The 24,289-nt window shown below is 36.3% G+C and overlaps 1 protein-coding gene across 4 annotated transcripts in view; it reads left to right on the top strand.

The window, feature by feature from the left end:
* The window catches only part of OXR1 (oxidation resistance 1), a 483,050-nt gene that overhangs the window by 344,043 nt on the left and 114,718 nt on the right, over positions 1-24,289 (top strand). The window contains exon 1 of one of the 4 annotated variants that reach the window (XM_012474913.2): positions 6,017-6,050. The exons of 2 other annotated variants lie outside the window; for them this stretch is intronic. In XM_012474913.2, coding sequence (XP_012330336.2) covers positions 6,032-6,050 — 19 coding nt within the window. In that variant the 5' untranslated portion in view covers positions 6,017-6,031. Of the gene's footprint in view, positions 1-6,016; positions 6,051-19,869; positions 19,913-24,289 lie in introns of those variants that run through there. One more of the 4 variants, XM_012474912.2, reaches the window with a different exon arrangement.

Genomic DNA, 24,289 nt, shown 5'->3' on the forward strand with positions numbered 1-24,289 from the left:
CTTCATATATAACTTGCTACATATGTAACTATCATTCATTTTCTTCAGATGACTTTTTACAGAAGCTTGAAATCAAGCTCAAAACTCATTTCTCATTATGATCTGACATTTTTTTCTTTAATTCATTTCCTTTCTGCATCTCTTCTCTGATGACAATTTTGTATTTTCTAAGTGAGATAATTAAGAAAATCTTTGTTTTCAGGAGCTCATCATAATGCATTTCTATATGATGAGGACTGTTGTATTAACACTGTTTATTTTGACAGAGCAGGCAATATGTGAAATACCTACACACACTTTTATGACTCTTACTACATGAAAATTTTAAAGCTAGCATTTATTAAGTATTTATTACATTCCAAGTACTATTCTAAGTATCTTATATGTAGTAAATACTTTAATTCTCACACAGCCCTATAAATACTAAGATTCTAGTTTTACAGGTGGCAAAACTGAGAGGTAGATGGGTTAAGTAATTTACCCTACACCTCAAGGTTAGAAAGTGAAGGAACTGAGATTTGAACCCTGGTCAGCTATCTTCAGAATCTTAACTGCTCATCACTCTGCAACATGTGCTTTCAAAAAAGCATTCGCCAGTGCAGCACAGGGAAAACAGGAGGCAAGTTGACTACTTATGCAGATTGCTGAGAAATGTAACAGGAGGGAAGAACAGAATGGAAAACATGCTTCTTACCTAATATGAGATATTTTTCCCTAAGGAAAACAGAACTTTGACTATTTTTATTTAGTCAGAAGAAAATATGTTCACACAAGAGGAAAGAGGAGAAAATGAAAAGGGCTGTTTGTATCTGATGGCTAAGTCACCATTAACCCGAGTGCTTAGCGTAGGCTGGCCTCAAACATATAATTGCTCAGTAAAATTTAATTTTCATTACATGCTACCTGATCTGGTTTAGTGAAGGCTCTTTTATGTAATCTAAACTTATGGGAATTTTTTTTTTTTGAGACAGAGTTTCACTCTTATTGCCCAGGCTAGAGTGCAATGGCATGATCTCGGCTCACTGCAACCTCCACCTCCTGGGTTCAAGCAATTCTCCCGCCTCAGCCTCCTGAGTAGCTGGGATTACAGGCATATGCTACCACGCCCAGCTAATTTTTTTTATTTTTAGTAGAGACGGGGTTTCTCTATGTTGGTCAGGCTGTTCTTGAACTCCCAACCTCAGGTGATCTGCCTACCTCGGCCTCCCAAAGTGTTGAGATTACAGACATGAGCCACAGCACCTGGCCAATTTAGGGAAATTTTATGATGTATGTAATTTCCACAAAACCTAACATACTTGATACGTCCTGTTTTTGTTTGTTTGTTTGTTTTTTACAGAGTTTCACTCTTGTTTCCCAGGATGGAGTGCAATAGCACAATCTCAGCTTACTGCAATCTCTGCCTCCTAGGTTCAAGTGATTCTCCTACCTCAGCCTCCCAAGTAGCTGGGATTATAGGCATGCTCCACCATGCCTGGCTAATTTTTGTATTTTTAGTAGAGATGGGGTTTCACCAAGTTGGACAGGCTGGTCTCGAACTCCTGACCTCAGGTGATCCACCCTCCTTGACCTCCCAAAGAGCTGGGATTACAGACATGAGCCACCATGCCTGGCTTGATATATCCTATATATATCAGCCAACTGTAATTGTTAGTATAAGTAGTTGAAAACTCTACTATAGTAGTTAAAAAATTGTTCTTAAACACCTGCTTTCTTCCCCTGAAAATGAGTTAAATACTTATTAAGTAGCCTTTCACACAGAAAAACTAGATGTTTTCTCTGGATTTCTTTTCCTTGCAGCCATGCCCTGGAGAGCCTTGTTTTAGAACCGACACCATTTATATAGCTTGGCATCTCAACTGCATTTGTTTCCCCATCTGGCACTTCTCAGGGGGAAAGTGTTCATTTTGGTGTTCTGTAGAGTGCATTTTGAGAAACGTCTACACACTACAAGTGAAATTCACATATCAGGCTAAGACTATGCCCTCAGCATTACAATGTGATACTAGTAAAAGTAATTTTACAATCCTACCTGCCAAAAATTCACATCTGTAATTAGGGAAACTGCATGATTTCAGAATTACCCAAGTCTTGGAAAGACTTGTTTTTACCATATGTTTTTCTTTTGTAAAATGTCTATTATTTTTACCATCTTAAAAAAGGTCCAGTTTGATCAAGTTCTAATTATATTCTCAAGCACATTTTCAATCTCATAAAAATAGATCAATAAACCTAGACATTTGAAGTCACATTATCACAAATTGGTCAATCTACATGGTATGACAACAGATACAAGGAAAATAAAGAAGTCAACTAGGAAATGAAGTACCAACTTAGAGTAAAATACATAACTAAACTAGAAAAAGAATCTAGAATAAAAACTAGAGATATAGCAGCTATAGCATTCCTGACTGCCATAAATCTGAGCTTCTTGGCAGCCCACATCCCAAAAGTGGTAGACAGCCAATATTTGTCAGAAATGATGTTGAATGTATACCTAGTGAACAGCTCTAAGCACAATTATAAGGTTGATTTGGTTTTATAAAACCTTGAAAGAAGTAAACTTAACTGACCAGTGACTCAAGTCTAGCTCCTATCAGATTCCTAATGAGAGCAAAGAATAAAGAACAAATGACAAAATATTGTGAAATATGTATCTTATATAGATATGACATATAGATAAATAGATACACATATTTATTTATTACTTACTGTCATATGACTAATTCATAGGTGTGTTTGATATGGCGGTGTATATGCATATGGTTTTATAACTCTGTTACTCATATTCATACATAGTGAAAATGTAGATAGTATTACTATATCATCTATGTGAGATGTCAATATTGTAAAAGCCCTCCTTTGTATATTCTGTGATGCTAAAAACCACATGTGTTTATGTTTAGTTTGGGATACTGCTTCTGTGTGTATGAGTTTTATTGTTACATGAAGTCTTGCTTTAAAAAAGAGCCAATTTGGCTGGGCATGATGGCTCAAGTCTATCATCCTAGCACTTTGGGAGGACAAGGGGCTGGTGGATCACTTGAGCTCAAGAGTTTGAGACTAGCCTGGGCAACATGGGGGAAAATAGTTCAGGCACGGTGGCTCACACCTGTAATCCCAGCACTTTGGGAGGCTGAGACGGGTTGGACCAACTGAGGTCAGGCGTTTGAAACCAGCCTGACCGACATGGTGAAATACCATCTCTATTAAAAGTGCAAAAATCAGCAAGGTATGGTGGCACATGCCTGTAGTCCCAGCTACTCAGGAGGCTGAGGCAGGAGCATCACTTGAACCCTGCAGTTAGAAGTTGCAGTGAGCTGAGATCACGACACTGCACTCCAGCCTGGGCAGTAGAGCAAGACTCCATCTCAAAAAAAAAAAAAAAAATTGCCAAGATGATGGCAACACTTATAGCCCCAGAGACTCTGGAGGCTGAGGTGGGAGGATAGCTTGAGCCCAGGAGGCAGAAGTTGCAGTAAGCCTAAATCATGCCACTGCACTCCAGCCTGTGCAACAGAGCCAGAACCTGTCTGAAAAGAAAAAAAAAAAAAGCCAATTCATACTTGCTTTCTACCTGCTGCTGTTGTTTCCCAGAAGTTTACAGCTATGCTGAGTTATTTGAACATGAACATCAAGGCATCTTTAAAACATTTCTTCTCTCTCTTTGTGCTCACCATACAAAGCTACAAGGAAACATTGTGTCACTAATTTTCTATACATGGCTTGTTTGGCAAATCTTGGAGAATAAGCAACATCTCCCAGAGTGGCTGCACGCATAACGTGAGACTATTAGTCGAAGCACTTTGTAAATGATAAAACATCACACATAGTAAGTCATTGTTATCATTAGCATTACTTTAATGTAGTAGAATGGAATCTAGGACTGGAATAAGCCAGTCATGTCACTAAGGAAGGGAATGGAAATTAATATCCAATTAAACACCTTCTTGTAGCAGAGTACCAGGAACTTAACCAGAAGTTTTACATAGGTTATCTTACGTATTGAATAGCATTCATAAGGAATACTGGAACTCTTTAAGGAACCAAATAGAGTTTGTAGTGAATACATATGTAGCTCCATAGAGAAGATTAGACATTACGAATTTTCATTTGAGAATGAATCATCTTGCCAATTTATATCATTTTCCTGTAAAAGCTTGTTGGCTTGGTCATGTACTTTACTAGTCATGACTAGTTATGATGGAGCTGTTAGAATTTGGCCAAGACCATAAGCTGTATATTACATGCAAAACATCAGTATTATTACTATTTATAGAACGTCAGCGTTGTGAACTAGTGGCAACATGAACTCCATTTTCATCATGATCGTTGTCATTTCATTGCCTTGTACTAACTCTGCACGTGATTTTTGACATTTGTGTGTCTTTTAAACTTACCCCTGAAGCCCACCTGTTTGGGCATCCAGTGGTTCTTAGACTCACAAAGATCTTTACTCACTGAGTTGACATTTTCTATTCTCAATGGTTGTGATCTCTGCCCTCAAATAAAATATGTTACAGTATGTCTATATCTCAGTGAGTTGCTATTGAAGGGTCTCATAAAAATGTGATGACGGCTGGGCGCAGTGGCTCACGCCTGTAATCCCAGCACTTTGGGAGACCCAGGCAGGGGGATCACGAGGTCGGGAGATCTAGACCATCCTGGCTAACACTGTGAAACCCTGTCTCCACTAAAAATACAAAAATTAGGCAGGCATGGTAGCACACACCTGTAGTTCCAGCTACTCAGGAGGCTGAGGCAGGAGAATTGCTTGAACCTGGGAGGTGGAGGTTGCAGTGAGCAAAGATTGTGCCGCTGTACCCCAGCCTGGGCGACAGAGCAAGATTCCATCGGAAAAAAAAAAAAAACAGTGATAACAGGGAAGAATGAAAGGCAGACTTCCACCACAATCTTCTCTAGGATTCTGAAGTTTAAGAACATGAACAGTAAGTCAGAAACAGCCAGGTTTGCTGCCCTTTGCTTCAACTGGGATAACAGGGAATGTGGATTAAAAGGGGGCTAAAGGCTTACACCTATAATCCCAGCATTTTGGGAGGCCAAGGTGGGCAGATCACCTGAGGTCAGGAGTTCAAGACCAGCCTGGACAACATGACAAAACCAATCTCTACTAAAAATACAAAAATTAGCCGAGTATGATGGCGTGCACATATAGTCCCAGCTACTTGAGAGGTTGAGGCAGGAGAATGGCTTGAACCTGGGAGGTGGAGATTTCAGTGAGCCGAGATCATGCCACTGTACTCCAGCCTGGGTGACAGAGCAAGACTCCATCTCAAAAAAAAAAAAAGTGAGGGCTGTGCTAAGTATGAAGAAGGAAGTTATTACTACATTTATCCATTCATTTAATTACTAAGCGTTTAGCGCTGTTGTGTGGACTTTCTTCTGCTTTACTAGGGAAAAAAGACAAAAATAAATAACTATAATGCAAAGCACTGTGCACTATATCCATTATGATGCAATTGGAAGTTCTGAGTGCAAAAAATCAAAATTATGTTCTGACAATAGCTAGCAGTATTTACATATCTATAAAGGTACAAAACACCATCCTGGTTCACACTCAGCTTATCAAATCTACTACCTGTTGGTGCTGTTAGGACTATAAAATAGAGATTTGTTAAAGGTGACCATGCCGTTTATTTACTTTATGATAAGAAACTGTACAGAAGTTAGATATTGAGTCCTGTGATATCACTCCATGATAGACTTTACAGGGTCAACTCAGTAACATATACAGAGCATGTCCTCATCACTGTTTCTAAAATGTTCAGTGAGCCAACAGCAAGTCCACAGTCAGAGGGCAGGTACAGTGGGTTTCTTGTGTGCAGAAACTGAAACCTCTGAATCTTGCACACTGCCACCAGGGGTCAGGGACTGGGCTGGAGGAGAAGGCACTCTGGCAGAAAGGAAGTGTTGTATTACCCTGAGAAGCACAGGAACCAAAATTCCTGTCTCCTCTTCTTGAAAGCAGCTCACTGCTAGCTGAGCAATTTTCGAAGGAAGGACCTCAGAAATGTTCTGCCAGCGCAAAGGTATGTGTAAGGGCTCTCTTAGTGGCTTTAAATAAGTTATTTTGGAAAGTCAGATACAGCGGACATTAAAGGGCTCATTTTATGTTGCATTTTCAAAGTCCAGATGAGCTGTATGGATCTATGACAATGCAGCTGGAGGTTCTATTGTTACTGCCTCCAAAATGTGAATATTTGGTGGGAGAGGTTAGGAGGGATTAAACTCTGTTAAAACACTGAATCTAAATAGAATATCTTTTTTTTTTTTTTTTTTTTTTTTTTTTATTGCATTTTAGGTTTTGGGGTACATGTGAAAAACATGCAAGGTTGTTGCTTAGGTGCATACGTGGCAGTGTGATTTGCTGCCTTCCTCCCCTTCACCCATATCTGGCATTTCTCCCCATGCTATCCCTCCCCAATTCCCCACCCCCCCGCTGTCCCCCCCACTCCCCCACAACAGACCCCCATGTATAGTGCTCCCCTCCCTGTGTCCATGTGTTCTCCTTGTTCAACACCCGCCTATGAGTGAGAACATGTGGTGTTTGATTTTGTGTTCTTGTGTCAGAATATCTTTTTAAAAAGACTTTATGTCTGTGTAGATTATTTCTCTATGATTTGCTGTAGGTACTGCTGCTAATTATGATTCCATAAGTACTCCCAGAAATAGATTCAGACATAGTGATTTTGAGTCCGTTTGTGGCCAATGGCCATTTGTAACAAGTCCTTTGTGATTTATCTTTTATTCATTCATAGGACAACATTTGTTAGTAAGATTTCCATGTTGCCTGACCTTATTCTTCACTCAAAAATTGTGCCTAACTCGGGTAATGGCAGAGATCAAGTCACATGCTCTCACTTTTATCACCACTGTATTCTGGTTTCAAAGACTTGTAATTCATTTCATTAAGATGCTCCAAACCATCCTCTTAAACATTTGCTTAAATGTCTTTGTTCTTCATTAGCCTTGTATTACGTTAAGTTGTCTAGGCTCCAAAAAAAGTGAGGTGAGAAACAGGAGGAATTTTTTACTTTTTTCTTTTTTTTCCATTGAAGTTTTGGTCAAATAAGCCAAAATAACATTATGATTAAGCATCAACTTGTACTTTTAAATGGAAGGAATAAAGATATAAAAAGAACTGAGGCGTGTAAGTAACCTCTTTGATTTTTAATGGCATGCAGCAGATGGAATTCATTATTGACTTTTAAAAATAAAATTGCTCTGCATTATTATTTATTTATAGTTTTGCCTTTCAAAAGAAGTAATTACCATTACTAGGTTAGTTTTTTCTCAATCACAACCAACTGTGTGACAGTATCAGAATGTATAATATGCTTTACCACTTACTTAGTCATGAGGCTTAATGATGTTGCAGGGTATTACCCCTTTTAAATTAGTAATAAATTTATGAGCATAATGCACAGCTAAGAGGCTGAGTATCTTTTCTTTTTGAGTAATTTCAAAAGCAATTATTTCATATCATAAGGCAACTTATGAAATTCTCATTCCTGAAACAGAAATGTTTTTAATTAGAAATAAACAATCTAATTTAATTTTTTCCAGTTTAGCATGCAGATACTGTGATGATAATCCTAATTTATAAAAAAGTCCCAAGTGAAACATGTAGGTGATTGGTTTGACCCCAAACAATTTTTTAATTTTAACCACAAATTCTAAAACTTTAAAGTCACTGAGAGGAGGCTGATAACCAGTCATAACAAGATTTAATTCTTAAGCAATGCCAAATATTTAATCAATTATATCTCGTTCAAATTTGAGAGGCATTAAAATTGTCTTTGTAATAAAAAATACACAAGAAAGGAGAAAATCTTCTGGTATTAAACATGGAGCAGTCGGTGTTATAAAAATGTATGAACCCTTTTTCAAAGCTGATGTTTTAAAGTATGATTTCATATACAGGACAGCATTTATATTTAATAAGATCAGGAGATTTGACATGAGCAGGATTCAGACCACTTTTGAATATCAATGAAACTCCTAGATCAACTAGATACCTCTTCCCCATCTTTCTTACCTCTCCCTGGCCCATCCTTCCTTCCCCCAGCTGCCTCTACCTCTGTACTTCTCTCTTTCCTCCTCCCCGCTCCTATGCCTTATATCCTCTTGGCACTTTTACACTGAGACATCATTTTCTACAAGTGGATCTGCTGTCTTCAACAGTGGCATTGTTGTGAAACTGAAGGATAGCAATGAATATTTCATATATAGCACTTAAGCCTCTTCATCTAGATTATGCATTTTGCTTCTTTGTACCCATCCATAGGCACTTAATAAGTGTTTATTGATTATCTAGTGAGACTGTATTATAACTGATTTTGAGAATTTTCATACCCTCTGCAATTACTAGTACTATATTTCTTTGATTCTAAAATGTACATTTTTCACATTTTAATTTTTTAAAATCTAAAATCACCTTGTGATCAAGGTGTATTGTGATTTAATTGACAGGTTTTTTAAAATCTTTCTTTCTTGGTCATGCATCCCACAATCAGTGGTGTCTTAGATTAAATGCAGCAGTGAGAATATATACTTAAGTCTGTGATTTATATAATATGTTAAAGGCCATATATTTGGAACTTCATAAAGTTTTCTTTTCTTCTTATGTGGTTTATCCATGGCCAATTTTGGTCTCTCCTTACTACATTCTTCCACTCTGGCTTCTTAGCACTGTGGTTCTTAGGCCACTGTCTTGACTGAACTCCCTGGAAAATACTCAGAGAATTTTATTAGTAATTACCAACATTCAACTGTAATGAAATGGACAGGGAACAAGTTTTTAAAACTGAAGACCCAGGTTCAAGTTATGTTTCTGCTCATTAAAAGTTACGTGTATTTAGCAATGTGATAATTATTCCCAGAGCTTCAAATTACACATCTAAAGAGGAAATAGTACAAATCATTTCTTCATCTGTAAATTATTAACATAATTAGTAAAAAATATTGTACCAGTAAAAATATTGAAAATGAAATGTTTATGAGAGTATTTTTAAGCCAAGAAGTAATGTTAAATTATAAACCATAAGGATCAACATTAAATGAAACATTATTAGAAATATGTGAGTAGAAAGTTAAAGAAAAGAAAGAAGGAAAAATTATATAATTCATTCCAAACTAGAGAGTTTTAAATTATCATTGGAAATGATGATATGACCCATTAACTAGCCTTCTGAATTTAGAAGAAAACCACGAAATCTATTTTCAGATTATTTCTTAAATATAAGAGTCCTGTCTGTTCTGAATTCCAGTGCTGAATGCATGCCAGTCTCTGAGAGCTTGTATTCTTTATTGAATTAGCAAGCCACAACCCACAGTACTTCCGTGTTGTTAAAAATAAAAGAGATTACTTAGATTCCCCAATTCTTTCCTGTCTTGATTCTTTCCATTTAAAAGTGAGACGCCTGTCTCTACAAAAAATCAAAAATTAGCTGGGCATGGTGATGCATGCCTGTAGTCCTAGCTACTTAAAAGAGTGAGGTGAGAGGATTGCTTGAGTCCAGGAGTTCCAGGCTGCGGTGAGCTATGACGGCACCACTGCATTGCAGCCTGGGTAACAGAGTGAGATACCGTCTATTAAAAAAAAAAAAAAAAAAAAAATGAATTTTATTGGTTTTCACAGTTCAAAAACATACAATAAAAGTAAAAAAAAACTTATTGCATCTTTAAAACATAGGATACTTCAATGGTACTTGAAATAGTACTGCTGAATAGAAATTCCATTGCTATAGTAACTATAAAACACAAGATTGTGCATTAAAAGTTAATATATTTAGTGTATATGTTACTTTTGAGATAGGGATACTTCGAAAAGGCAGGAATAAAGAAAAGAAGGAAGTACTGTAGTAAAGGCATGTGCAGGTTAAAAGGGGAATTGAACAAGAGGGAATTCTTAGTCATTACTTGAAAATTCTGTTTTTCTCCTATACTATATCTGCCAGTGGAAAATCTTTTAATATCTCATTTAAGTCACTTTATTTCTAAAGACCACAAGTTGTGACTCTAATATGAACATTTAATCATATACTGGAGTTTTAAAAATGTTCCCATTTCAATGTATTATTAATAACAACAAACACATCAGGCTTACTTGATGTTAAATCCTATACTAAGTGCTTTCCATACACCAATTCATTAACATGTTAACACATTTTATCATAATAATATATTATTCATACATTAAACTATATTCTTATTTCCATTAATGAAAGCCTCATTTCTCTTAGCTGTTCAGGCCAGAAACATTGGTGTAATTCTAGACCTTCTGTTTCTTACTGACCCTGCATATAATCAGCCCCAGAGTTCCTGTTGGCTCTCAGAATAAATTCCGAATCTGTCCAGCTCTTACCACTTGCACTACTTCCTCCTCGGTCCAAATACCATCATCTTTTGACTGCACTGTGGCAAGAGCCTTCTGACTGGTCTCCTTGCCTCTGCTCTTGTTCCCCAAACCCTGCCCCAGTCGGTTTTCAGTCAGGCAACTGGGAAGAATGTGGTTCAGACATGAATCTCATTGCATCACTGATTTGTCCAAACCCAAAGTCCTAATCGTGGCCCACAGGTCCCTAACTGATCACCCCCAACACACACACACACACCCCCCTTACTTCACACAATTTCCCAACCATTACTCCATTCTGACCTCACTGGCCTCTTTGCTATTCCTTGAACACACCATGCCTGCTTCTTTCTCAAGGCCTTTACAATCATTGTGCTCTCTACCTTGAAGGCTCTCCCCCTAGAGATGCACATGGCCAACTCCTTCACTTTCTTCAGGTTCTTATAAAATTGTCTTTTCAATTGCCTGAACCCAGGAGGCGGAGGTTGCGGTGAGCCGAGATCGCGCCATTGCACTCCAGCCTGGGTAACAAGAGCGAAACTCCGTCTCAAAAAAAAAAAAAAAAAATTGTCTTTTCAGGGAGTCCTTCCCTGACCACCATACCTAAAACTTCAAATCCCCTGCCCATCAACAGTTTCACGTACACTCTTCTCTGCTTTTTTTTTTTCTCCTTAACACTAACACATACAGGTATGTGTATATTTATCTACCTTACTGGAACACAAACATTAGAAAAAATAAATTTTTGTCTTTTTTTCTCCATATTCCATCCCTTGTACAAAGAGCAGGACCTAATATGTAGAATGTCTTCAAAAATTATTTGTTGAATATATCCTCAGTTAACCCTGTACCCTCAATAGGTACAATTATTACCCCCATTTTACTGATGAGAAAGTTAAAGACAGAAAAATTAAGAAACTTCTTCAAAGTCAAACAAGCTAAGCAAGTGTCAGAGCTAAGAGTAAAACCCAAGACCCTGGCTCTAAAATATATGCTCAGATCACTAATTGAGTAGATTAATTAGAAGAAGAGAGCTACCTATAGATTCCTCTATTCCCTGAGGAATATGCTTTCCATCCAGCTAAATGGAAAAGCTGAGTGTCATCTGCTACTGACAACACTGTCAGATATAGTAAAGCTCCTTTTTCCCATTCTTCTTTAATTTCTCTTTGTTAAAAAAGTATGAGACTTTTTAAAAATGGAAAATACATATTTTAAAAAAAACCCTAATCCCACCCATGTAGACATTCAAGTAGTAATAATAAAGTCAACATATACACAATGGTAAAAAGAAAAGCACAAGGAAAACTATAAAATGAAAATGTGCATTGAATGCCTACTGTATTCCGTAGTAAGTTGGCACTGTGAGGACATATTTGGTATTATACATGGAATCTAATGAGACAGACACATACTCAGACAATCTCTAAATTGAAATTTAGAAGAAGAAACCCCAAGCAGAGATCTTCTGACAGCTGAAAGTGGGGCCTGGCAGAGTAAGTTGTGGGGCAGGTGAATAACAGTGGTAGAAAGGGATTAAAGAACTGAAGACTGAAGAAACAGTTTCTGCAAGAGGAGGTGGGAGAGTACCGAAGAGCAATGTGACTTGCCTCAGGATTTTCCTATAGAGGATGGGACTTTGTAAGGGAGAAGGTTTTTAAATAACATTTTATATGCCATAGAATAGAAATTACAGGCAAATCAGTTATGGAAAGGATGTGTTGAATTTAACTTGTAAAAGGGTATCATTACTTATTCAGATGCATCATGTGAGACCACTGTCAGGTTCACTTCCCCAGACTGCCTCAATCTATTCCTTCTGACAAACCAGAACAAGAAATTCTGTTTTCCAAATTGTTATTTTCGCTAACACATTAAGCCAGCTTCAGCTTCCTACAGCACGCACACATACACATACACACACACAAATTACCCTGTGTTATCCTGTGTCTGTTTAGTGTTTTTCTTCACATGTGTGTTTTCTTATCTCCCCACCCTTGTTCCTCTGGAAGGTCAGGTTTTCAACTGATTATTTCCCTTATTTGACAAAGTCATTCTGAGCTTTCTTTCATTCAAACCATTGGCAATATGGTCTAGCTTAGTGACAGACTGCTGGGTCACTCAGGTCCTTTGATAAGAGGGCATAGTGCCCTTGTATGGTGGCCATTCCATAAATAAGGAAGTAAAGAAAGAGTAAGACATTTAGATAACAAATGTTAAGAAGAAAATAAGAGAGTAATATGATCTGCTGAGACTGGAGTAGGATAGGGCAGTGGTGTAATTAGCCTGGATAACGATGGGGGCATCTCTGAGAAGGTGTCATTAGAATCGAAACACAAATTGTGAGAAGAAACCAGACAAACAAGGATCGGAAAGAATAGCTAACCAGATAGAAAAACCTGGTGGTGGAAATTAATTTGCTTTGTTCAAGGAACAGAACGAATGCCAGTAAGATGGGCAAGAGTGGTAGGGGTACAAAAATGAGGTCTCAGAGATAGCTGAGAGCTGGGCGTACACTCAGAGCTGACCTTCATTTATGTCTAAAAGCACTGGAATTGCTGTTTTTCAGGTGTGTCCCAGTTGCAAATCTACCATTATTTATCGTAGGAAGTAACTTGACATTGCTCTGCACTGTAAAAAACTTTTGACATACGTTCTCATTTTATTTAACATTTCGTAACATCACTTTGAAGTATGCAGACCTAGTGTTTGTTTTTGGACACGATCTCACTCTGTTGCCTGGGCTGGAGTGCAGTGGCGCAATCATGGCTCACTGCAGCCTTGACCTCCCTGGGCTCAATTGATCCTCCCATATCAGCTTTATGAGGAGCTGGGACTTCAGGCATGTGCCACCATGCCTGGCTAATTTTTCTATTTTTTGTAGAGATGGAGTTTCATCATGTTGCCCAAGATGGTCTTGAACTGCTGGGCTCAAGCAATCTTCTCACATTGGCCTCCCAAAGTGCTAGGATTACAGGCATGAGCCACTGCACCTGGCCAAGCCTAATGTTATTTGTTTTATAGATAAGGAAATTATGATACCAAAATGTTATATGAATTCTATAAAAAGGTCTTAAAAAGGCCTATAACCCCACTTCTCTCCCCCATACCCCATGTGTTTGACGTGCTATCCTTGACTCACTAGGCTAAATCAAAATTTTCTATCTGGGAGCAGTTGTGTGCACCTGTAATCCGATTGCTGAGGCAAGAGAATTACTTGAGCCTAGGAGTTCGAGACAAGTCTGGACAACAAGGTGAAACCACACTCTCTATAAAAATAAATAAATTGAAATTTTCAGAAAGTCAAAACTGCCTTTTACCTTGGATAGAAAATGGATTTGTGTCTTTGGTATAACTAAAGGCTCAAAACAGGAAAACAAAAAGAATTGCTGCAATGAATTAAAAATAGGCAACGCTGGTTTGTTCTAATAGCACACGTGTGCAGAGCAAGAATCTACACTCTCTGTTCAACCACATCGTTGATTCTCCTGGGTGGCTAGTTTATAATTTATGTGATGGTCACTGTCAGATTTAAGTTTTAAGTAATTCTCTCTGAAACATGTATTTGAGGAGAACAGGATAGCTTAGGCCTGATGAGAAATGTTGACAATCCAAACTAGGGCAATGATAGTTTAGGTCTCCTAGCTTAGCCATCTTAGTCACTAAGGTGTTTCTTCATTGTATAATCGATAATGTTTCCCAATCTTGTTGAAATGACTTCACATGTGATGGCACTTAAAAATTCAAAGAAGTGAGCTATAGTTACTTTTCACATGTTTACTTTATTGTAAAAGTATATTAGATTATTTATGTCTTTTTATCATATGAATTTCAGCTATATTTAATGCATATTTTTCTCCTCTATATGCTTACAAATTGCTTTTAATTTCATATCTTTTCAAATACTAATATATAATTTTCAGAATTAAAAATTATATTTTCTATCAAGAAGTACTATGGTGCTCTCTTCTGGGGTGGGTGGGTGTGTGTGTGTGTGTGTGTGTGTGTGTGTGTGTTATAGCATAAGTTCTTACAAGAAAAAAGAAAATTTTTTAAATTGAAAAAACAATCTAGATACATTAAAAATATTCCAGTGTTGAAGCTATAAATCCCACTTTTTAGAGGTAAGAGATAGCTAATCATGTTTTTCCTTATTAAAAAATATTTTTAATATATCATATAGAAGTATATTATTTACTGACTCAACTATTAACTAAAAACCCTTTTTACCCTGTGCAGATGATAAGATGAAGGTATCTTTAAAATTAATTTTCTAAAAAAACCCTAGTCTTTCTTGTTTCTTATTTTTTTAATATTTATTTGTATTTCTACACATGTCATTCTCTGTATGGCATGGCCTTGATTGAAGTTTGGTGGCTTTTCACTTCTCATGCAGTCCTTTTCATATTTTTACATTAATTTACTTATTTTTGCTTTGGTCTGCTGGTTTCTTAACACCTTCCCTGTCTGAATTATTAAATTCATGTTGTAAATTTTTTTACCTTAAAAGTAGCTCATTTTCTTAGGCTTTCTTTTTTTAACACTTACACATTTATTAAGCTTGAGGTGTGTGTTTAAGAATATCTTTTAAAAAAATTATTTCACTTTTCTGCCAAGTCTCAAAGCTGCTTTCCTGGTTTAACATTGTAGATCTTTGTAATATTTTTTTACAAATCACTTCTACCAGATCTTAAACTTGAGGAAAAAAATCTTGTGGTTATTATTCACTAGTGTTGTGATAAATATTTCAAATTAATTTTTAAATATATATGATAATTAGCATATTTTAAATGCATCATGATTTTAACGTGCTCAAGAACTTTTGTAAAGTGCTAGATACACTTTTCTTACATTATTTAAAAGATGCGAGTCCTGAAAAATATGAAATGCTTGGGTACATTTCCTCTATTATGTTTTGATGCTTTTCTCCATAGTTAACCTCTCATGTCTTCAATAATATATATCTCAAAGTACATGCACATGTTATGCAAGCCAACTAAAATCAAGGCAAAAAGAGCACATGCTACTAAGCAAAACTGAATCAGAGGTACATCCATAAAGGGAAGAATTCAGGATAGAATAGTGATATATCATAAGAAAACTTGGTTTCTCAGAGATTTCTCATGGTATATATTCAGATGATGTTACATAACAAAGCATTCCTTACAAGTTATTTAGTTTCTGGTGTTCTGAGAGAAGAGTAGCCTTCAACATGTCTTAAACTTCCCTTGCATTCATTACTTTTTAAATGTAAACATTTTAATATGTAGAATCTCTAGCAAAAATAGTGGAAAGGGGCTAGTATTTTATAGTAGAAATAATAAATGCTGTTGAGATAAGGAAAATCAACTTTTTGAAAGAAAAAAGATGAAACAATAGCTACCTGATGCTTAAAAATGGTAAACTGAGATATTCTATATCTGCATTTTACCTCAACTCTACTATTATGTCTGATTTACTATTGAATCAATGTAGTAGCATAATAATGATGACATCATGAACATATGAAGATGACAAAAACGATTAAGCTACCAAACTACCCAAATGTTTTTAGGGAACCTTTCTACTTCTTCCTTGCAGCCAAGAAACAATTATACTGACATTGACTTCTTTCATTTCCAGCAGGAAGCTTATTGTTTTTTTAAAACCTCATGCCACTCAGCAATAAAGAGACCACCATTACTGGTAGGATTCAGAGTGGAAAGCATTAAGCATTTTGGAAGTGAATCCTAAAACCTTTGGCATGACAGGATTGATACGGGAATAGGTGAAAATTAAGGGCACAGGGGATCCACCAGCTAGCCACCCTTCCTCAGGTCTGTATGATTGCACTTAGGAGATTTCCCATGCCACTATTACACAGAGAGATTTACTACATAGAATTCCTAACTGGACTCCTATCTTCCCGGTTTCTCCCTGCCTTTCCAATCCATTATCTACACTGCAGTCTTAACAATCTTTCTTGACCCAGCAATCTCATTACTGGGTATATATCCAAAGGATTATAAATCATTCTATTATAAAGACACATGCACATGTATGTTCGTTGTGGCACTGTTTACAATAGCAAAGACCTGGAACCAATCCAAATGCCTATCAATGATTTACTGGACAAGGAAAATGTGGTACATATACACCATGGAATACTATGCAGCCATAAAAAAAAGATGAGTTCATGTCCTTTGTAGGGACATGGATGAATCTGGAAACCATCATTCTCAGCAAACTGACCCAAGAACAGAAAACCAAACACTGCATGTTCTCACTCATAAGCAGGTGTTGAACAATGAGAACACATGGACACAGGGAGGGGAGCATCACATACTGGGGTCTGTTGGTGGGGACTAGGGGAGGGACAGCCAGAAGTAGGCAGTTGGGGAGGGATAACATGGGGAGAAATGCCAGATATAGGTGACAGGGGGATGGAGGTAGCAAACCACATTGCCTCGTATGTACCTGTGCAACAATCCTGCATGTTTTGCACATGTACCCCAGAACCTGAAGTGCAATATATATATATATAAAACAATCTTTCTAAAACATAAAACTCATTGGTTCTGTCTTTTAAAAATCTTTGAAGATTTCCTACTGCCTTCTCTGTGGTCCAAACTCCTTCTTATGGCACAAGTGGGCCTTTTAAGGGTCTGTAACCTATATTCCTAGAACCTCCTGTTTTCTATATCTTCGTCCCAAAGAGCTGACATTAGGAATGCCTATCCATTGGATTGCTACAAAGGTACAATGAGAAAATATGTAGAAATATTTCATAATAACTAGCATTCATTGAGCCTTTACCATCTTACCAGGTGCCAAGGACTGGGCAAGGAACTTATACATATTGTCTTATTTAATCTTCATACAACCCCAAAAGATGTAGATGCTTTTGAAAACTCCATTCTATAAATGAAGAAACAGATTTTGAGAGGTCAGGCAACTTTCCCAAGGTCACACCTATAGATAGGAATGGAGTTGAATTTTATCTCTCCAACTCTAAAATTGATGCTTTTATAGATTTTACTGTTGCTTGGCACATTGCCTGGTCTACAATTCCATTTGATTAAATATTCATTTTATAAAAAACCATTACTATAAAACTTACAGTATCTAAAAAATATTTTGTTTTGCTTTCCTTGTCCTCCAAGGTTAGCTGCTACCTCACTTCTTGGACTCTTTCTAGATGCCCATCCCCTCTCTGCTATCCTCTTACATCTTCACACTCATCATACTTGTAGTGTAATGATTTGCCTGTATATCTGATGCCTCTGATCTGCTGGTACTTCCAGGAATGCAGCACTATGTCTCCATTGTCTTCGTATCTTCAGGGCTTAGCATCGTGATGTTCAGCACTCAATATTTGTTGAAAATTGAAGGAATAAAACACACCCCAAAGATAATTTTAAAGTATCTGGGCTCTCTCCTTTCTCACACATGCTGCATTTCTGCGTCCATTTAATGTTTAACTGCACTAACACTTCAACTAACACTCAGCTAGATTATGAAAGAGCATAGACAGACTTAGAGGGTAACAGAGTAAGAGAGAGTGAAGAAAAGACAAAATCACCCTCTTTTACTTCATTCTTCTCCTGTACCCCCAAACCTGAGGGATTTTCTTGCCAGATAAGAAAGAGACAAAGTTGAAGGAGAGAAAAGGTATGCTTAGATAGTAAAATAACATTTAAATTCTCTTTAAAAAGACTAGTTATACCATGTGCTATGCCTGCTATTCAAGTCTGGTTTTTTTTCCTCCTGATCCTTTTTAACAATATTTTGCAAACACAGACAAACCTACATTCATGGCATTTCTGAGAGGTTGGCAAATGAGGAAACACTCCCAAATTCTAACATCTGAGAACTTACGAGAGATCAACTGATGAGCACATGGTCACCAAGTGAGTCAGTGTAAGTTCTATGAATAGAGCTTGGATCTTCTGACTGCTTGTCCAGGGTCCTAGTCATCCAGCTACTGCCATGTTCCCTGAAGAATTTGGTAAAAATAGCAGATGGCCTAACTGACAAAGTAAATCATCGCTGTTGCTACTGTCCATGTTCTATTTTTTCACGTTCAATAGCATAATTTAAAAACTCATTAATGCACATATGCTATTCGTTATTATATAATATGTAAAAACCACCAGAACAGAAATACTTCTATAATTTTTATTATGTCCTTAAATACAGAGAACCTACATAATATCACCACAAAGACATTTCATAAATTATAGAATAAAACACATAAATATTCATTCTGCATTATTATTCTGCCAAGGAAGAGAGCAAACATTATTTTTAACAAACTGCTCTTAAAAAAACTTGTGTGGTAGGATTCTCCATCTGTGAGTGAGATTCAACAACTATAAAGTCCAAAGCAGATTTGGTACTCTGGGAGAAAAGAGTAATAATGTAAAACAAAATAATAGTCAATGTGATCTAAACACAGTCTATCTATAAAGTACAGTCTCTTTCTTAAGAGAAACTGCTGCCTCTGTCTTTACATTTATTAGACAAACATTAAAATCTCACCAATTTACCCCCTTTGTCTCCTCTTTATATATGGAGATTATGGCTTAGCTTTCTCTGGGAGATTGTGGCTTAGCTTTCTCTGTAGATATAAAAGGCAAATAAAGCCTGGGTTTGGGTCCTAGCGCTGCTACCAGACAAATGTGCAGCAGTAGAATAGTCCTACAATCTCCTTTAGCTTCCGTTTCTTTATCTGCAGTATGGCGATAATGTTACTTACTCTCCTTCCCATCAAGGTTGTTGCAGAGATGAATGACATAGGTGTAAATAGGTCTTAACTCATTCAATCTCTGAACAGAGAAGGACTCTTACAATTTGGACTTCAACTTCACCATTTTTCAGCTAAGAAAACAGGCACAGGAATGGTAAAGGTCATGTATGCCTAAGATACTTGGCCAATGAGTTATACATCTACTATAAAACTAGAAACAAAGTCTTTTGATTCCGAGCTTTCTTGTTGTGTTTTATTGTTGTGTTACTGTAAGGTTTCTTTGTCTTTTTAATTAATAGGCACAGCAGAACTCAAAAACACATGCAAGAAGTAAAGACTATGGTAGCATGATCTGGAAGAGGAAGTAGGTTATTTACACAAAGTACCATGACAGCAGATGAGCAAAGAGGAAGGTACAAGGAATAATATTTACTAGAGGGTTTACAGCATGCCAAACATAAATTAAAAAGTGAAAAACTTTTAATTAGATTTGTATATGTGATTAAAATATCTACTAAAAGTATTATTTTTAGTGTATAGAATTATCAAAAACACGTTCCTTGCTTTCTCTGATTCTAACCCTTCTAGTTCTAGGGCTCAGTTGCTATTGACAAAGAGCACCAAAACCCTGCTTCATGCTGTGTTGCTGCCTGTGCCAGCTGAGGGCAGAAGGTGCAGGGAGAAAATGTAAGGGACTTTTGGGGAGTTGTTCGGAGAGAGATGAGGAGTAGTTACTGGGCACGAAGATAATTGGAAAAGGAGAAAATATTGATTAAACATGTCAAATACTCGTTCTATAATGAAAGGTAAGAAAGACCAATATGTGAGTGGTTGAGAGATGAAAGGCAAAAAAGAAACCAAGAGAGTGGAAGTGCTTGAAGCTTTTTAGATCAGCGTAAGAGCTGACTTAACCCTGTGTATGTTTGATCATTACTAATACTCCTTATATCTTAATTCCTTCCTTTATTACCTTAATTTCCACATCTATATAAATAGAATATAAATACAAACATATAAATATATTATCTATAAATAGAGATAAATGTAGATATTACATTATCACTTGTGGTTTTCTAAAAGCTCACAACTACTCTGTGGTGGTTGTTGATAGCATTCGGTGAGGATGTTAACCTGTCATTTTACATGCATGTGGATAGAACACGAAATTAAGGTAGCAATGTAAAGTCTTTAGAAATATTCACCCTTGAACTGTTTAAGCATCTCACTTTGAATTTATCTATTAGTCTTTTCTTTAGCTGCCGTAAGAACCCTAGCAAAATGTTTTTGTGGTCTTAATTTTTAAGTTGTTATAAATTGAATTGTTAAAGATAGAATATTTTACAGTGTAAGCCTATATTGAGAGCAATAAGTGAATATGTAATATGTTTTCATTGCATTCTGTTAGTATGTATTTATTTATTTAACAGATATTTATTAAATGGTTACTGTATGCCAATAATAAACTAGATCATGTTGTAAATGATTATAATCAGCCTACTAAGAAAGATTTAATTCTAATAATGTCATACAGATGTTCAGTGATCTTTAGCACAGTTTACTTGGAGAACATATTGCGGAGATAGTGATTTAATTACTGACTGAAAAAATCCCTTCAGTAAAGTTCTAAGAAAATTGCTATATTGGCTATTTATTATAGCACCTTATATACTACTATATGCCTTATCAAGATACAGTACAAAAATATGCTAAATACTTAGTTTGGAAACTGAAATAAAATCAGCGGCCCTGGGAATATTTTAGTTCTTATCCTAGACAAGGACACCAAAAAGGGTATACTCACTGAGAAAATGTTAATATGCTCACTAAACCTAAACATAGATTAGGAAGACAGAACGTTTTCTAGATTTCAAATGAAGAAAGATACAACGTGATCCAGTTAGAGCTACCCTTCAGATTTTAATAAAAGATTTAGAGAGAAAAAAAAAATTGTGTTCTTCAAACTTAATGTGAAAAAAAAATTACCTCCAAGTGATGTCTTACAAGTACATATCTAGTTTTGCAGTATCATCCATTATTCAACTGATTAATCACGTAAAGCATGTTCTGTGTCTTTTATCTTTATATGGATAATTTTTGGGAAACTGCTATGGCCTAAAATTAGAACATGTTTTTAAAATGTTATTGTGTTTGTTTCTGGATAATCTTGTTTCATCTAGTTCATTTTTATGTTGGGTTTTTAAATCAGTAATTTCAGGCTAAATGCAGTTAAATGTCTGAAAATCAAACAAGTTGTCAAATGAAATGCTCTACTATCTAATAATTGATGGGTTTTTCTTTCTTCTGTATTGATCTTAATTTTGGTCCAAGCACTCAAAAAAAGGAAACACTTTATATGCCTCTTTTCTTTTATTTCAATTTTTTTCTGCCTTGTGTCAAGTTAGACATAATTTTGTAGCCTGTCATATAATTTCTAGTTATGCTTTCCTTGCATCACAATGTAAATAGTATGATTCAAAATATTGCATATTCCAGCCTGGGCAACTGGCAAAACCCTGTCTTTACCAAAAATACAAAAAAATAAATAAATTATCTGGGCATAGTGGTGTGTGCTTGTGGTCTCAGCTACTCAGGAGGCTGAGGTAAGAGACTTGCTTGAGCCCAGGAGGCAGAGGCTGTAGTGAACTGAGATCATATCACTGTGCTCCAGCCTAGGTGACAGAGTGAGACCCTGTTTCAAAAACAACTAGCCGAACAAAATATTGCGTAATAGTAAACACTACAAAATTATGGTAACAGCACTACTTTACTCTGCTGCTATTATATGGCTGTCTTACAAATAACTTAGAAAGTTGCTGACTTTCAAAATATTCCCTTCAATTATTTTTCTTTTGTCCTAGTATTCTTTGTCAATTCTACCATCTTTGTATCATTAAAGTAAGATAACATATCTGTGAAAGTCATAGTCTTCTAGGAAAGACATCTGAAAAAAATCAAGCTCAAAAGGAAAAAAGAAAAGACCAAAGTGTAGAAGGATGTTGGGCTTGTTGCCTAATTTATTTTTGGCCCTGATCATCTGGACCAGCAGTTGCTTCTTTTGAAAGGTGGCTCAAAGTTACTCTGTGCTGATGGAATTTATTACAAGGAGAGGAATAATTTACTAGTCAAGGCTTCAACTTATAATTGTAGACTTCACTTTCATATAAATCATCTGCTATGTTCCTAAAGTCATAAGACAACTCATAATGTACATTGCTATTTTGGATCATCCTAGGCTTCCTTCTCTAGCTTCTTAGATTTGCTAAAGTGTCAAGTTTAATTAGGGGATTCATTCCAAATTGCAGAAGCTTATTAAACAAAGATAAGGAAATATCAGAGGTCCCATATGCTTAACTTTAGCAATTTACTTATTAATAAGACATACAAAAAGGCTATATAATTCATATGGGATTTCCATGAATCAACAATAATCTCCGTTAGTTTTCTAATATCCACCTTAGGATGATTTTGAAACATTTTACTTAGTACCATTTTGTTACAAAATTTCTATGATAAACTACCAAGAACTAATACTCTTTGAAAGACTTACTTGGTTGAGTTAACATAAGATTTGTTAAAGTCTTATTTTTAGGCTTTATGAGCCATTATAACCTGACAGATAAGTTAAAACATGAAAAGAAAATCCTCCAAAAACTAATAATATGCTCCCTCTGAGGGTCTTGCCTAGTTCTGTGGTATGCAAACGTATAGCTGATTTATAGGGTAGCCTCAAATGAACATAGGACCGAAAACTTAGTTTTAGTAGAAAGGTCTCAGCAACCAAAATATTTTGTCTCAGAGTAAAAAGGTTACAGAATCAAGTTATAATAGCATACGTTTACTGATCACTTGTCATGTGCTCTATAATACAGGTACTATTATTTTACTCATTTTACAGATGAGAAAACTGAGGTTTAGGGAAATTAAGTAACTTGCTAAGGTCATACAAGTAGTAAGTGATGGAGGTGGACGTGAACTAATAGAAATCTGACTGTAGAGCCCTCTTTTTAACACTATATTACTATGAAATATAAGGATGATATTCCTACAGATCAAATACTTAAATGATCACATATCTCCTCAATAAATTATTCCCAAAAAAAGATGAGCTTGAATCTATTCAAGTTTTTAGGCTTAACGTCATTTACTTAATTACAAATTAAGGGTAATAAAGGAGGAATAAGTTAAAAAATACGACATGGAAGCAAACATGCAAATCTATACCAGGATAACTGACCTGTTCCTATAACAAGCTCTTGGCATTCAAAACAAAACAAAACAAATGGGTCTTTGCTAGGATCTTGCTAGTGTGGTCCAGTTTGAGTCCAGCAACATTGGCACTATCTGGGAGATGTTAAAATGCAATAGCTCTGGCCCTGCCCAGACCCTACCGAATCTTAAGATCCCTAAGTGATTCATTTACATATTAAAGTTTGAGAGGCACTGGTCTTAATGAGTAAAGACTTAATCAGTTATAATATGTAGGCCTTGTTTGAATGATTTAAAGAACCAGTTGCAAAAACATATTTTTGCCAAGAGAGGAGATTTTGGTCATTGACGTGTTCATGGATTCCACCAAAGAATGACTGCTAATTTCACTAGGTGTGATAATGTTGCCTAATGGATAGAAATGAATGTCAAAATCTTTTAAAATTTAGGCATCCATAGTGAAGTGTGTATGTCTAGAATTTGCTTTAAAATGTTTTATCAAAGAAAATAGTAATAAGTGATGCAAATATGGGAAAATCTTGAAAATTGTTACATATATGTGATTGGCCATTCTACCCTTCTATTTTTGAGTATATTATAGAGCCTTTCATAAATTTATTTTAAAGATGAAAAGAAATGGGTTTGTGCCTTAGGAGGGTTTTTTGTTTTTGTTTTGTTTTTGTTTTTGTATTTAGACAGAGTCTCGTTCTATGGCCCAGGCTGGAGGGCAGTGGCACAATCTCGGCTCAATGCAACCTCTGTCTCCTTGGTTCAAATGATTCTTGTGCCACAGCATCCCAAGTAGCTGGGATTACAGGCCTGTACCACCACACCCAGCTAATTTTTGTACTTTTAGTAGGGACAGGGTTTTGGCATATTGGCCAGGCTGGTCTTGAACTTCTGAGCTCAAGCAATCTGCCACCCCCGTCAGCCTCCCAGTGTTGGGATTACAGGCATGAGCCACTACACCCAGCCTC

The sequence above is a fragment of the Aotus nancymaae genome, unplaced genomic scaffold (assembly GCF_030222135.1).
Source record: "Aotus nancymaae isolate 86718 unplaced genomic scaffold, 86718_ANA_hifiasm-v0.15.2.pri h1tg000036l, whole genome shotgun sequence".
NCBI classification, from domain to species: Eukaryota; Metazoa; Chordata; class Mammalia; order Primates; family Aotidae; genus Aotus; species Aotus nancymaae.